Source organism: Protomyctophum bolini (assembly GCF_963924005.1).
Source record: "Protomyctophum bolini genome assembly, chromosome: 17".
Classification (NCBI taxonomy): Eukaryota; Metazoa; Chordata; class Actinopteri; order Myctophiformes; family Myctophidae; genus Protomyctophum; species Protomyctophum bolini.
The window spans coordinates 28,040,425-28,055,204 of record NC_137878.1 but is presented as its reverse complement, the minus strand read 5'-3'; the positions used below and the strand labels follow the sequence as shown (position 1 = coordinate 28,055,204).

The window sequence follows — 14,780 nt, the reverse complement described above, 5'->3', positions numbered from 1 at the left end:
ATTTAGCTTTCTCTTTTTAACGGCGTACACTTAGATTTAAAGATATCCTTTCCAAGTGGAAATATTGGCCTTTAGGGACAGCACTAGAGGAGAGTCCATGAGTCGTGACAGTCACCAACATCATTAGATCTATCAATCTCTCCCAGGGAGCATGAAGGTGCCCAGGAAATAATGGCAATCCATTTAGTAGTTTTTGAGATACCTTGTTTGGCAGGAAAGTGTTTGAGGAATGGACAGGACCCTATAATAATAATAATAATAATAATAATAATAATGCATCCAATTTATGCAGCACTTTTCTCCGAAAAAAACTACTTTAATTGGGGGGAAAAATAGATTAAAAAAGGAAAAGTTAAAATCTATAGAAGTAAGGGTAAAACAAAAAGCGAGATTAGGGCTAGGGAATGTGAGTTTTTTCTGTGTGGTTTTAAACATGGCGAAGGTGGGGCCAGCTTTGATGTGAGCTGGGAGTGAGTTCCACAGGGAGGGAGGGGGGCGGCCAGCCACCGAGAAGACCCTCTCACCCCAGGTTGGTTTCTTTGTCCAGTGGACACACACACACACACACACACACACACACACACACACACACACACACACACACACACACACATCCCCAGGAGGTTGGCGTCATTCCACCTGAGGGAGCATATGAGCATATGAAAGGGGATATACCGGGAGGTCATCATGAGTTACTGTAGTAATTTAAGATTTTAGTTTAGTCATAGTCTTTGGAATGAAATTTCATTTATTTTTAGTCATAGTTTAGTCATCTGAAATGTTTTAGTGTTAGTCGGCTAGATTTACATTTGATGTATATTGGCAGGCCTTGATGGCGTCGTAATGGCAGATTTTACACTCTGTTGCATGCTGAAAGTAGCCATATCTATGAGCTCACAACGTGTCGCAGCAACTAAGCATAAAATGACTTGTCTTTTAGTTCTGCTTGATCTCTTCTCCACTAGTCCCTCCCTAACATTTCAGTCTAGTTTTTGTTGACAAAATTTTTAGTATATTTAGTCTTGGTTTTAGTCATTATAGCTTAGTTTTTATTTTGCTTTATTGTGTTCCTCAGTGAAAAAAGGTAGAGAGAGAGTGTTTTGAAGAAGACAAAGTAGTTAAATGAACACTGGAGATTTTACAGTGTGATTTTTGAGTGGTGCTACCGTGCTAGCCACTCCTATACGCAGCAATGTGTGTATGTGAGCACGGAAATATAGCTGAGTACCAGTAGAGGCAAAAGTGGCGCTGTTGTGCCAGAAACAGAGAGAGAGATAGTGTTGCACTGTTGCCTGCTAATTACAGAGAGAGAGAGAGAGAGAGAGAGAGAGAGGCAGGGGGAGAGGGGAGTTGCACCACTCGGTTCACACAGGTGTGATTTTTTACAAGGCTTATAAATGGCACTGATGAGTTGAGAAGTATGGTGGGAGGAATGGTGTGAGGACAGCGTTTCTCTTTAAAGGTGAGGAGTGACTTATAAGAGCTCTGTGGGTAGCGGCTAGCAGAGGAACAGAAAAGCCTCAGGCAGGCAACATGCACACACATATACACTTACACTCAACATGATCCATTCTTCTTAAATCTCTCTCTCCTGCTTGCTCTCCCGCTCTCTCTCTCTCTCTCTCTCTCTCTGCCTTCTCTTTGCTCTTCCTTTCATGTGTCCTTCACCGCTGCTCTCTTCTTTCCACCCTGTGGTTTGGTCTTTTTAACCCTCTCCTCTCCCCGTCTCCCTCTTCCTCTCATCATCTTCTCTCTCTGTCCCGTTATCTACTCTCTGCACTCTGCTCTCCCCCCTCCTTCTCCTGGGACACAAAGACACCCCTCCCCCCTCCTCCTCCTCCTCCTCCTCCTTCTCCCTCTCTCATTCTGTCCTCCATCCCCCTCTCTGTCAAGGGAGGCTGCCCCCTTGTATGTGCACACGCCTCCCTCTCTCTCTCTGTGCTCTCTGTGCTCTCTCTCCCTCACGTGTCGCGTGCTGTAGTGTGTGTGTGTGTGTGTGTTTGTGTGTGTTCAGTGTAGTGGCGCTGGTAGTATAGGAAGGGCTCAGGCCAGTGAGGTAAAGTCAGCGTTAGCAATCAACGCTATGTTGGCTTGACTATCTCGCACAGCATCTATCAACGAACGCCACCACGAGACTGGTCCTTGTATCTGCTCTGTACCCTTGGGATTCTCTTCTCTTTTCTCTTCTCTTCTCTTCTCTTCTCTTCTCTTCTCTTCTCTTCTGACAAGAATATTTAATGGAAGGACTGTACTATGGTAAGGATCTTTCTTTTTATTTACAGTATATAAAATAGTTTATCGGTCAGTGTGTGTTTGTGTGTACTTTGTGGGTAGTGTTTGTGCAGAAACCACATTACGTGCGTGTGTGTGTGTGTGTGTGTGTGTGTGTGTGTGTGTGTGTGTGTGTGTATGCAGCAGTGTGTGTTTATGTGGTGTTACACATGTGAGCGTTGAATGAATGCAGCTGCACCAGCGTGCCGAATTTTCAAAGCACAGCTGAGCACATTTGTGTATGTGTCCCTTTCCGTGTGTGTGTGTGTGTGTGTGTGTGTGTGTGTATACCATGTGTTTGCCTGTTTAGTGTGCATTGAAGTGGAGTGATTTCAGTTCATGATCCAGATCCAGACCAAATGTGGTCGGCCTAGTTGGAAACCACCAGCGATATGCAGACTCAAAGTACATACAGTAAAAAATATTGTTGTTAAGCAGCTCCAGTTGATCAAAACACTTTATTCAATTTTATTCTGTAGTAACAGTACGGCTGTGCTATGCTCTCTGCTGTACTCTATTGACCTGCTGACTTACATAATGACGTCCCACTGCAGATTGCCATCTGTCACTCTCTAATGGTGTGCGTGCGTGCGTGCATGCGTGCACGTTCACACGTCAGTCTGTACAATGTGTGTGAAGAGGCACAGAAATGAAGGTAATTAATATAGTTTCAGATATTGTGTGTGTGTGTGTGTGTGTGTGTGTGTGTGTGTGTGTGTGTGTGTGTGTGTGTGTGTGTGTGCGTGCTGTGCATGTGTGTCTGTGTGGCTGTGGGTGAGTCAGTGGGAAGTGAGACTGCAGCTTGCAGCGAACGGTTGTGACGGGAGAGCTTCATACACTGTGTGTATGCATTTGAGTAGGAGGTGTGTGCATGAGAGAGCACGCACGTGTGTGTGTGTGTCTGTGAGAGAGAGAGAGCGAGAGAGAGGAGGACAATAATGGAATATGTGTGGGACGGGTTGTCTTAAGTTTGAATACATGCTTGTACACTTTTTCTAGCGTGCTGTTCCAAGTGTTTTTTGTGCACATGCATGCAGTTATGTACTAGGACTGTGTGTGTGCGCGACTGTGCGTGTGTGTAGGCAAGGCATACAGTAACAATAGCCCTGCGGATCTGTGTAGCCTATAGTTTCTGGGTTACATCATCTATATTTCAGTCAGTGTGTGTTTTCATATTTCTCTGCTAGTTGAACCTAGGTCCATTATTAATGGTGAATTTGCAAAAGAAGAAGTGCTGCTATAATAACTAAGCCACACATGTAGATTTCGTTCTGTTTCTCCTTTCTGTCGTGCTATGTATGTATTGTGTTAAAGCAATATTTCACTATAATTAACGTCTACTCTGGCTTTTGTGAACACCCCAGACAGCTTTTAAGTTGCTTATTCAGTATTATCAGATTGCCCCCTTCCTATCACAAACCCATCATAAGTTCGAACTCCATGTTAGATTCAACACGTCCTTGGTTCTGGTGACTGATATTGTGCTTCTAATGCGTAATCTAGAAGTTCACAACGTGTCACATTCGTGACATGCTTGTGAGCTTGTAGATCTGCTATGAGCACGACCAGACACCGGCCTGCAACAAAGTATAAATCAGGCTTAATTACTGTTCTTCATTAACCCATTTTGGGGCGGGAACCCCTATTGGTGTTTTAAGCATCATGTTATACTTTAGCTATTGAAAAATAGCAGGTAAAAAATAATAGGTCTGCTATTTTTGAATATATAACATTTTTAACTGAAATATTTGCTTTTGGGGGGTCCCTGGAACTACATATTTTGAGATGGGGGTCCGTGGCCCAATAGAGATAATTCTGGGGGTCCTTGACATGAAAAAGGTTGGGCACCACTGACATAGAAACATGGGTTTTTCAGAAAGATGTTAGGATTTAGAAGCCTTTTTTTAATCGAACTCAGTCCAAAACGGGCTTAACGGACAGAATCCTCTGCAGGACAGGTGGCATGGCAGCAGGGTGTTGGAGAAACCTTTGTGCAACGAGGAGGCCACAGGTTCAATGAGCCTCTATGCACACACTACATTTTGGAAAGAACGATGATACTAATTAATATAGGCTCTGTTCCAGTCTGGTCTAACAGAGTCAGGGTTCTGCTATTGTGCGTGTTGGCTCACTGGAAACGCTCCAGTGGGTCCCAAAGTGTCCTTGAGTGGGTTCCAAATGGGCCCCGTACAGGTGTGTAACTCTGAGAGTTTACAAATGGAACCTAATGTACCCATAAATTAAAAAAAGTTTGAGAACCCACTGCACACTAAATGGAACAGAGCCGTAACTAGAAGAAGTGCCCTTCGGGGCACAGGTTAGGAGATATGAGTGTTTGTGATAGATAATGTTGTATACCGATGTGCGTGATGTATGGATACAATCTGTATGAGTAATGTAAAGAAATGTGTTTTGCAAACATCGGTTTCATGGTGGCGCTATAACAGGCAGATGCAGGGCCTCTAGGTGGCGCATACAAAGTTGTACACAGATCAGTGCAGTTATAGGTAAAACCATGTTATAGTGCTACCATAAGGCTGATGTGAAATAATTTAAGCAGCATTTCTTCCTCGGCGTAGTGGGAATGTGCATGCGTAATATTCCCATGTCAGACTATAGGCTCTCTTAATTTTACACTACATCGACTACAAGTTTATTCTCATAGCCGACCCAACGAGGCCCACGCTCTGTTTCTCTTCACTGATGGAAGGGACCTATTTATTTACTGCTCCGTTCATACATTTTTCAGTCGCAGAAGATCTGTAGGAAAGAAGTGCTCTAAGGCCGGCTTTAGACTGCAGTCACATCAAGTCAAATCTGATTCAAATCCGATTTTCTTTTCTCAGATTTCTCAAAATCTTTTGGCCCAGTCATTCAGTCATTCACACTACCGTTTGCAAGTGACCAGATCCGATCTGTGCATTCAGACTGATTTTAACAACTCAACGTAAAGCCGCCCTGCATCGACATATCTGCTTTGGTTACCGTGGTAACCAACAACAATCTGACATTGCAGATAGAACTGCATGTAGCTGTTCTCTACCATTCCGCGAGAAATGGCCTTGTTTCTGTACATTTCGAGAAGTTTAGAATATTGTACGGAGGCATCCTCCAGTGTGCCTCCACTCCAAGTGACATGACAGGAGGAGGAGCGTCATTGTCATTTCACATCCTACCCGGTTTGCATTTAACCGCCTCCCCCCCCTACTGAATTTGAAAAACTTCATATCGCGTCAAATAAGAACTGTGTTCCAAAAATAAACAAATGATCCCAGCGGTTTGACTCATATGGATATAAAGAATCAACTGACTGAGAGAATTATTAACCGCCGAATTATTAACATTTTCGCTAGAAACAGACTGTATCAAATATGAGTGACTGACTGTCAGTCAGGTGCTATCCAAAAGAGATGCCACCAAAAAACGAAGTTCTTGAGGTCTTTTTTCTATTTAGGCCCTATGCAATCAATTTATAGACATGACATGAAGAATATCAACCAAAAATTAAATTTCATCGAGAAAAGGAAGGGTGGCCTGCGCGGGTGATCCATTCAGCTAATCCATTTGTCCTGTATTGCTAAATCATACATATGTGTTCAGCATGCTACAGTTACAGAACATTAACATGCATACTGCTCCAATAAGCCCCGACATTAACCACCACACCTGAACCACTTCGGTAAGTTGGTCTGTACATGGTTGCCATTTAGGCGCGCGTGAAATGTGTGAGCAATCGAGCATTCATGCATTATTCGCATGACCTTATTTTTTACTTTCGTGGGCATCTGGCATCAGAGTCATCTGTGTGGGCAGACGTACAGCATGGCATCGCTGTCGGGCAGAAACCTTGCATCGCCATATTTCAACTTTATACACTTTGTTGAAAATCAATGCCCTACTTCACTCAACAGCGTTGCCTGATAAAATGGCAGATCCAACAGTACAACCTCGCAACGCCTCGAGATGCAACCCCAAATTGACACCTGAGACCAGATTCTACAAATGTCTTCTAAATCATGACAGTTTTCTGAAGAAAATAAATAAATAAATATATATATATAATATATATGTTTCTATGTCAGTGGTTCTCAAACTATTTCATGTCAAGGACCCCAAAAATTATATGTAATTGGCTGCGGACCCCCATCTGACAATATGTTGTTCCAGGGACACGCCCCCTAGAAAATATATTCAAAGATTAGCACACGTTTTCACGATTTATCAAAAGTAGCAGCTTGAAGCTTGAAGATCTGCTATTTTTCAACAGCTCTAAAGTTTTAAATAATGGTTAAAGTGGTTTAGGCGACACAGAGATGCGTTCCCGGTCTTAATGGGTTAAACAATGCATTTAACGGTTTTGGACATACAAGGTTTCCCACTCGACAGCGAGGATGTACTTTTCGGATGTGTTCATTTGGCTGTGAATAATGGCACTGAGCATGGCACGGCACATGTGTGGCCTGTTGATGCGTGTGGACTAGGCACATGTGTCTGTTTGTTGTTTGTTCACTTCGTACATGTTTTATATGATGCGTGTGGACTAGGCACATGTGTCTGTTTGTTGTTTGTTCGTACATGTTTTATATGCCGTGAGCTTGTCTGTCCGCATGTATGCATGCTTGTTGTGTTTGTGTTCATCTGTGCGTTTGTGTGAGACTCACTGGCAGGTGTTCAAGGTACATATATGTGTGTGTGTGTGTGTGTGTGTGTGCGTGTGCGTGCGTGTGCCAGATGTTGCACATACGTGCTCTATTAACACCCCTTTGTCCAAAGCACGCTCGTACAGTTGTGCACACACACACACACACACACACACACACACACACACACACACACACACACACACTTGCTTCAATATAAAGTTAACCATCAGCTACAAATCAGCAAAGCAGAATATCTGACAACTATCCCCGAGGACACCGATCCTCTCCTCTCCTTTCATCTCCTCTCCTTTTGAAAAATGAGATTGGTCTGATTCAGGAGCCTTGCTTGCTACAGGCTTTGGGCAAGTAAACATGCTACTGTAGTTTAATGTACAGTACACACACACACACACACACACACACACACACACACACACACACACACACACACACACATTCATTACTAATTAATCCCCTCAAGGAATCTCTCTGGGATTTCATTTCACTGACTAGTAGCGAATGAATGCACACCTTGTATACCTTTGGTCCCGCTTGAGGCTGCAGGGCTCTAAGGATGGTGATGTCAGTCAATCTGTCCGTTTTAACGTGGAGCTGTTTTCACATTTAAGCTCCGACCGCCGAGTTATAATATTTTGGCACATCATCCAACCTTCAGCCTTTATCAAATCAGCCTTTATTTATATAGCACATTATAACACAACCAAGGTTGACCAAAGTGCTTCACAACGGAGAAATGAAAGCAGAATACAAATACATCAAGCAGCAACCTTAGTAGAAATGCAGCATTACTTAGTTTTAGACTCCAGTCTCCGGCTGCTATTCGCATTTTGCACTGCCATTCTCTCTACTGCTGCCGTAAGTAATAATCACTTGTGTTTTGTCGTTCATTTCCCACTTCCCAGGGAAAGGTGCTCTCCCGTAGACAGACAAGCAGAGATCTCTGCCTACTGGCACGTCTGGTGTTATCTATCTATTTAAATAATGCAGATCTACAAGCTCAAGAAAGCTCAAGTTGTGATATTGTACTTAGTAGAAAGATGTTATTTAATTTCAATTAGCCACGGTGTACACCGTAGGTTTATAGTGCTCACACGGCATCTAGTCGCTGCTTTTGGACTTGTTTTCATAGATCTGGCTGCTTGTTTCTCTCTCAAAATCTGGCCATTACTATTGAATTTGGACTTCCATAGATGTATCAGTAGGTTGTGTTGTCGTCTGGCTAGAATCTAGATGTATCAGGCACACACACACACACACACACACACACACACACACACACACACACACACACACACACACACACACACACACGCACGCCTCCTTATTGTTCTAACTTATGATCGCAGACTTGTGGTGATTAAATTATGGCACAATTATACACCGTATACAGACATAGAGACTCCTGTGAGTGAGTTTCTGTCTGTCTGCAAAAGCTGTGTGCTGGCTTGTGGTATTGGTTTGATTCTCTCCTCTCCTAGTCTCCTCACCTCTCCTAGTGTCCTGTCCTGTCCTGTCCTGTCCTGTCCTGTCCTCTCCTCTCCTCTCCTCTCCTCTCCTCTCCTCTCCTCTTCTTGAATTTGTACATGCTGAGCCAGCTTGAGGAGCAGGTGTTTTGGGGCCATTCGACAGATGTGTGTGTGCGTGTGCTTGTGTGTGCGTGTGTGTGTGTGTGTGTGTGTGTGTGACCCATGCGCCTCTCACATATGGGTCATGTAGGCAGCTTGGCAGGCTAGCTAGCAATTAGCATGGTTCTACTACTGACACTCTAGTGGGTGGTTCACCTCATACTTTCATTTCATCTCATTTGAACCTTTATTTACTTCTCGGAGATCACACTGAGGGCTGGACCCTCTTTTTCTGTGGTGCCGAGATTACAACAACAATGTAAAAAAGAGTGGGGGGAGAACATTTCATCACAACATTATCAACATCAATTAAAAAGTCAAATTGGTGGACTGTGGACAGTTCATAAACCTGCCTACGACGTCACTAATGGGGAATCCAATGCTAATAGAAACCGCAGGCTTTCAATCCCTGGAAAGTTGGCATGCTGAAATAGAAGCCTTTGTTCTTGTGGGAATTGTAACGATGATGTCACTGGTAGGCTTGTTTTTTAGGTTAAAATAAATATATGTTAAATTGTCAGTCTTGCAATAATAAAAGCAAAATCCTGTATGTAAATTTTTCTTAATAGGCTATAGTGATATAAACACTCCCTGCAATGCCCGGAGGCTCAAACAGCAGAGTAACCAAATTAACTGAAGAATGGAACCCCAGGAACTCATTACTAAACTCTTAGAAAACACACAGGCTGATGGATGGATGGATGGATGGATTGATTTGTTAAAGTAGATGGGACACAGACAGACGCCAGACGGAGACAGTAAAGTTTCCGGAAGTCTCTTAGTAAATCAGTGACAGATGGTGTGAGTGGCCTGGGTCTCTCTATCTAAATGTCATTACGTTGACCCCATCACCAATCACCATCATCATTTCATAGCACTGGGTCACTTTAGTGCTGGTCAATTTAGACACTTAGCATGACATAAAAGATCAATTTATTCTAATACTACTGCTTCCGTGTGGGTTCGTTCGTTATTCATTTCAAAAGAGGAACATTTAGAAGTTTGTGCTCACAATCCAAGTTTACAGTTGTGTTGTGTGTGACTCTGTTCAATAGATATGCTAAGGAGAGCTCCTTTAGCACGTAACTGACACATGCTAAAGAGCTCTCCTTAGCATGTCTATTGAACATTACGGACTAATACATTACATACAGTGCACACAGGTTCCGAATGTCGATTTAACATCCGCGGTTACACGGTCAGCACTTTATATGTTATTTTGTACTGACTAAGGGGAAGTACGGGCTTTGCACGCGGATGTCCAGTGACTTATAGCAGGGTAGAGACAAAGTCCATTATAGATACTAAAGTAAAAGTCACATTTGATAAAAAAAATAGCATGGCATGCACATGAGTCGAAGTGAAATATGTGGGCCCGGCGTGTTGTGAGCTTGTAAATCGGCTATTTTCATTGCGCCGACACTTGCGTCTCCTGCTAATCATTTCATCCACTGACCACACACGAGTGTATAGCCTAATAAGCCTATACGCACAGAATAATTATGGTATATATATCGGCTGAATAACCCTAGGCTACAGCACTGATGTGTCACCTCACCTCCATGGCATTTCCTTTGTGGTTAGAGGTGTGCGGTTTGCTAATGGACATGACATCATTAGCATCAGCTGACAGGCTGTCCCTGCCCTCATCAGGGTGGGTGGGTGTGTGTGTGTGTGTGTGTGTGTGTGTGTGTGTGTGTGTGTGTGTGTGTGTGTGTGTGTGTGTGTGTGTGTGTGTGTGTGTGTGTGTGTGTGTGTGTGTGTGTGTGTGTGTGTGTGTGTGTGTGTGTGTGTGTGTGTGTGTGTGTGTGTGTGTGTGTGTGTGTGTGTGTGTGTGTGTGTGTGTGGGGGGGGGGTGCACGTTTTCTGTGTACATACTATGAGTGTGAAAGGCACTCATCCCCTTGACCTCTATACTATGTGTGTGTGTGTAATTTCGCCACTATGTCTGCAACTCTGCATACACCAGCGTGTCTAAGGCACTTAGGCACTTAGCTCGTTGACCTGGTCCTATCTGCTCCCCTATCAGTGGGAAGTCATATATCATAATTCATCTGTGCTGCTGTCATAGGGTCTCGGGTTTCTATATACTTCCTGTGGGAGATGGGGAGCTATAGTATACAGGACTTAGTCCAGTGTTTGACGTAATTTGCAGGGAACAGACAACAGACTAGCCTATGCAAGAAACTGTACTGAACTGTAACAGAAAGCATGCTGGAGATGTGGGCTGGCAGTTTTTATTTCACTCTATATTGTTTAACATCCAATATGGGACACTCTGTCGGGTGGAAACCTTATGTATAAAACTTTTTTTTTTTTACTTTTCAAGATTCAAAATATCAGATCCACAAGCTCAAAACACATTGCTTCGCACCGCGTTTTGAGCATGAAGATCAGCTTTTTGATGCTTTATGTGTGTATAGCGTTCCGGGCACCTAGGCTCCTAATGCCTGCATCCCAGTCCAGTTCCTGACAAACTTAGCTGTATGTCACTCCCCGTCTCTCTCCCCTCATTTCCTGTCTGTCTCCACTTTCCACTATCAATGAAGGCAAAAAGCCCCCAAAAAATCATTCAAAATAAATTGAATTAGGCAAAAAGTATGCTCGAAGGGCACTGTGGGATTATCAGACTATTGAACACTGTATATAATAGCTGTCCGTCTATGTCAAGGAAGGAAGCATTCTATAGTTACACATTGATGAAGTCACATCTATATCTAATCTCTCTCTCTCTTTGTTTGTCTTTCAGATATTTCCAGGATTGCCTACTACACAGGTGAGTGGCTGGCCTTCATGTCGTTCAAATGTTGGGGCTTTCGGGAAGTATCTCACACACTTCAAAGTCCACACACTGTGTTGTCATCTGAAGCTCATGACTCATGAATTTCAACAAATACAGACATGGCTAAACAATATTTAACCCGTTAAAACAATGGAAAGCATCCATGTTTTTTTTAATTTGAGCAACACAGCTTTTCAGAAAAAACTGTGGTTTAGAATAGTGGTTCTCAAAAATAGCAGATATACCGTACAAGCTCACACTCTGTCACAAGCTTGTATATCTGCTATTTTTGAAAATGTTTTGAACAATCTTGAAAGTGTTTTTGGAATCATTTAGATTTTTTCAAACTCTTATCTTATCTTCTGGTGCCCCTGGCACAAAAGATTTTCTGTTGGGGGGTCCGCTGCCAAATACATATGGTTGCTGTCGGGAGAAATAAATCAGTGCTATTGGACACCTTTTAGGTCTGTATTGGTTAAAAAAAACAGCAGAGACATGATTTTGGGGGTCCTTGGCACGAAAAATGTAATAAAAACAATGTAGAACTACTGATTGAAGAAGGCATTTGTATAATCGTCCTTCTTTGATAATTAATGAGGCCACTAATCCATGATTGATAATAACTATGATGGATTGTCTCGGGTAGTACCTGCATCTGTCAGATGGTGGTGTTGCTGTCCCTCACTGGTCACCCTGGCTATACATTGCTCTGTGACGACAGACTGACTGACTGTTGGCTCAGTCCCAATAGATCTCTTCCCATTCACTACCACATCCGGCCAAATGACAAAGGGCTTTCAATAGCCTGCACACACACACACACACACACACACACACACACACACACACACACACACACACACGCACGCACGCACGCACACTCGCGCACACACGCATGCACACAGACACACAGACACACACACACACACACGCGTGTAAAATCTCGACTCCCACCAAATTTTCATGAAAATGGCTAGAGCCCGAGATTGAGATTGAGGGGACATGTTGTATAGGAAGTACACACAGCCCCCCCCCCCCCCCCCCCCACACACACACACACACACACACACACACACACACACACACACACATATATATACACGTACACAGGAATAGAAACAGCGCTCACATTTTTGATTTTGTGGTTTAGTGAGGCTGTGTCTGGCAAATAAGATAACAGTTAATAGTCACGTGTGTGTGTGTGTGTGTGTGTGTGTGTGTGTGTGTGTGTGTGTGTGCGTGTGTGTGTGTGTGTGTGTGTGTGTGTGTGTGTGGTAACTCATTGAGGTCCATTCAGCTGACTCTGATGTGTTGAGCCATATAAATGTCAATTTTGATTAAGGGCAGCTGGCATCTGGATAGTGCTCTGGACACACACGCACAGATTCACCATATGCACACACTTATGAGCACACACACACACACACACACACACACACACACACACACACACACACACACACACAATGCTGTTATATTAGTGGATAATAAGCAGACTAGCGAGTGAGTATTAAAGGGATATTTCACTTAAGTTAAATCATTATCTACTCAGGCTTTTGCAAACACCCCAGACAGTTTTTTAAGATGCTCGATTCAGTATTTAGATACCGGTATTTTATATATATTTGTGCTTCCCCGCCCCCTTCCTATACAAACCCCACCTCTGCCCCACCTCTTTATCCCCCCCCCCCCCCTTTTGTGTACCCAATTTATTTCTATTCCAACGTGTACCCAGATTTAATTATGTTTGAGATATATCATTGCTGATGTCATTGTTGTGTTTTGTGTCCCATACCCGAATGGAAATATATATATATTTTTAGAATCCTCCCTACTATAGAGTGTGCTGACCATATAAGGAGTTCCTCCCTGTCCCCAGTTAGCCCCTGGGATAAAAAAAACGTAGGTTTCGTTTTTGGCTAGGGTTAGCCGGCCTTCATCCAATCAGGATGAGAGGGGCCTTCCTCCAATCATGATGGAGTGGGTGCTGTTGGCCTGTTGTGTGTGAGTCCCCACTGTAGTGCGTGCATGTGCACATCTTGTTACCAGGGCGGGACCAGGGGGTTTTCCAAATCACCCAAATCACTCAATTCTCCTTCGACCATGATAGATTCACACCCATAATATTCCCAGGTTAGCTTTCTCTTTGCCATTTAAAGAACCTGCATGCAGACTGCCATTAATTTCAGTGAGCTCCATGCTGTTTTGCAGCTCTGTCTCTGTAGACAACACTGGCTCATTTACTCCAGTAGTGGTATTTCATTAAACTCCATAGCACTTGCCTTACAGGCGTATGCATAGGCTCAACGTATGTAACTTAAATAGCATTTTATGTAGACATAGCACTCTATCGTGTATAAACATACCGGTAGTTTAATTATATAGATATGCCACTGTTAGGTTCTTAGCTCACGCCTCACGTATGATTCATGACTATTTTTATGTATTTGATGCATTACCATGTTCTTCTTGTTTTTGCTTACTGTAAATCGCTCTGGATTAAGAACATCTGCTAAATGCCTAAATTGTAAATTGTCTCAATGACCGGTTAACTTAACTCCAAGCCACAGGTCCAACTCCGTCTCAAAACAAAACATATGCAATTATGCATTCTCTTCTGTTTAATGAAGAGCTGGAGAGAGATGGAGACTCATGTTACTGAACAAACACTATATCAGTAAGGAGCTATTTATCACATATTTTCCCCAAAGACACTTTGAACGCCACTCACAGTGTGAGCGATGGTACAGCATCGGCTGGTAAACATGGCAGAGTAGATGTACGACCAATGCAAACATGGTAGCAGTGTTGAAGTAAATACGATCTGTATCATCTCGGGGTCATCTGGCCTCTTTGAATCAGTTCCGTATCTGCTGACGGAACATTGTATGCCGGTTACCTCGGAGACCGGCCCCCAGCGCGGCCCCTGACTCCAGGCAGCGCTATATTAGAGCTGTCAATCAAAATGTTGTCCCCGAAGAGCAGGTTGAAGAGGGGTAAGAATGTGTGAAAAGAGCTTGATAAAGATCTCAACAGCGGAGTGCTTGGCACAGTCGTGAGTTGACATGCTTGGCACGACTCTGGCAATGACTACGTTGGCATAGAGGGGATGGAAGAATGCTATTGTGCTGTGATCTCCTCTCTCCTCCACCAGGAGTTAGTTCTGATGCTGGCGTAATATCAGGGCTGTTCTGACCCTGAGGTCTGTCTCATAAGCAACAGTGGGAGGAGCTCTCTCTGGAGCAGATTAGCATATTAATCAAATCTAACTCCACCCTCCTCTGCTCGCTCTCTCTCTCTTTCTGTCTCTCTCTCTCTCCCATCTGATTCTCTGCTGTGCTCCTCTCTGGTGGACGATCCTGTTTTCCCTTCCTCCCATTCAATCTGAAACAATTGCTCTCTCTCTCTCTCTCTCTCTGTCCATGTGCATAGCGGCTC

At 43.5% G+C, this 14,780-nt stretch overlaps 1 protein-coding gene across 1 annotated transcript in view; it reads left to right on the top strand.

Annotated features, from left to right (window-relative positions):
- Window positions 1-2,148: 2,148 nt before the first annotated feature.
- The window catches only part of LOC308332083 (focal adhesion kinase 1-like), a 68,987-nt gene continuing 56,355 nt past the window's right edge, over window positions 2,149-14,780 (top strand). Inside the window, 2 exon segments of the mRNA XM_080787715.1 lie at window positions 2,149-2,256; window positions 11,310-11,336. Of these exon segments, the coding sequence (XP_080643841.1) occupies window positions 2,238-2,256; window positions 11,310-11,336 (46 nt within the window). The 5' untranslated portion in view covers window positions 2,149-2,237.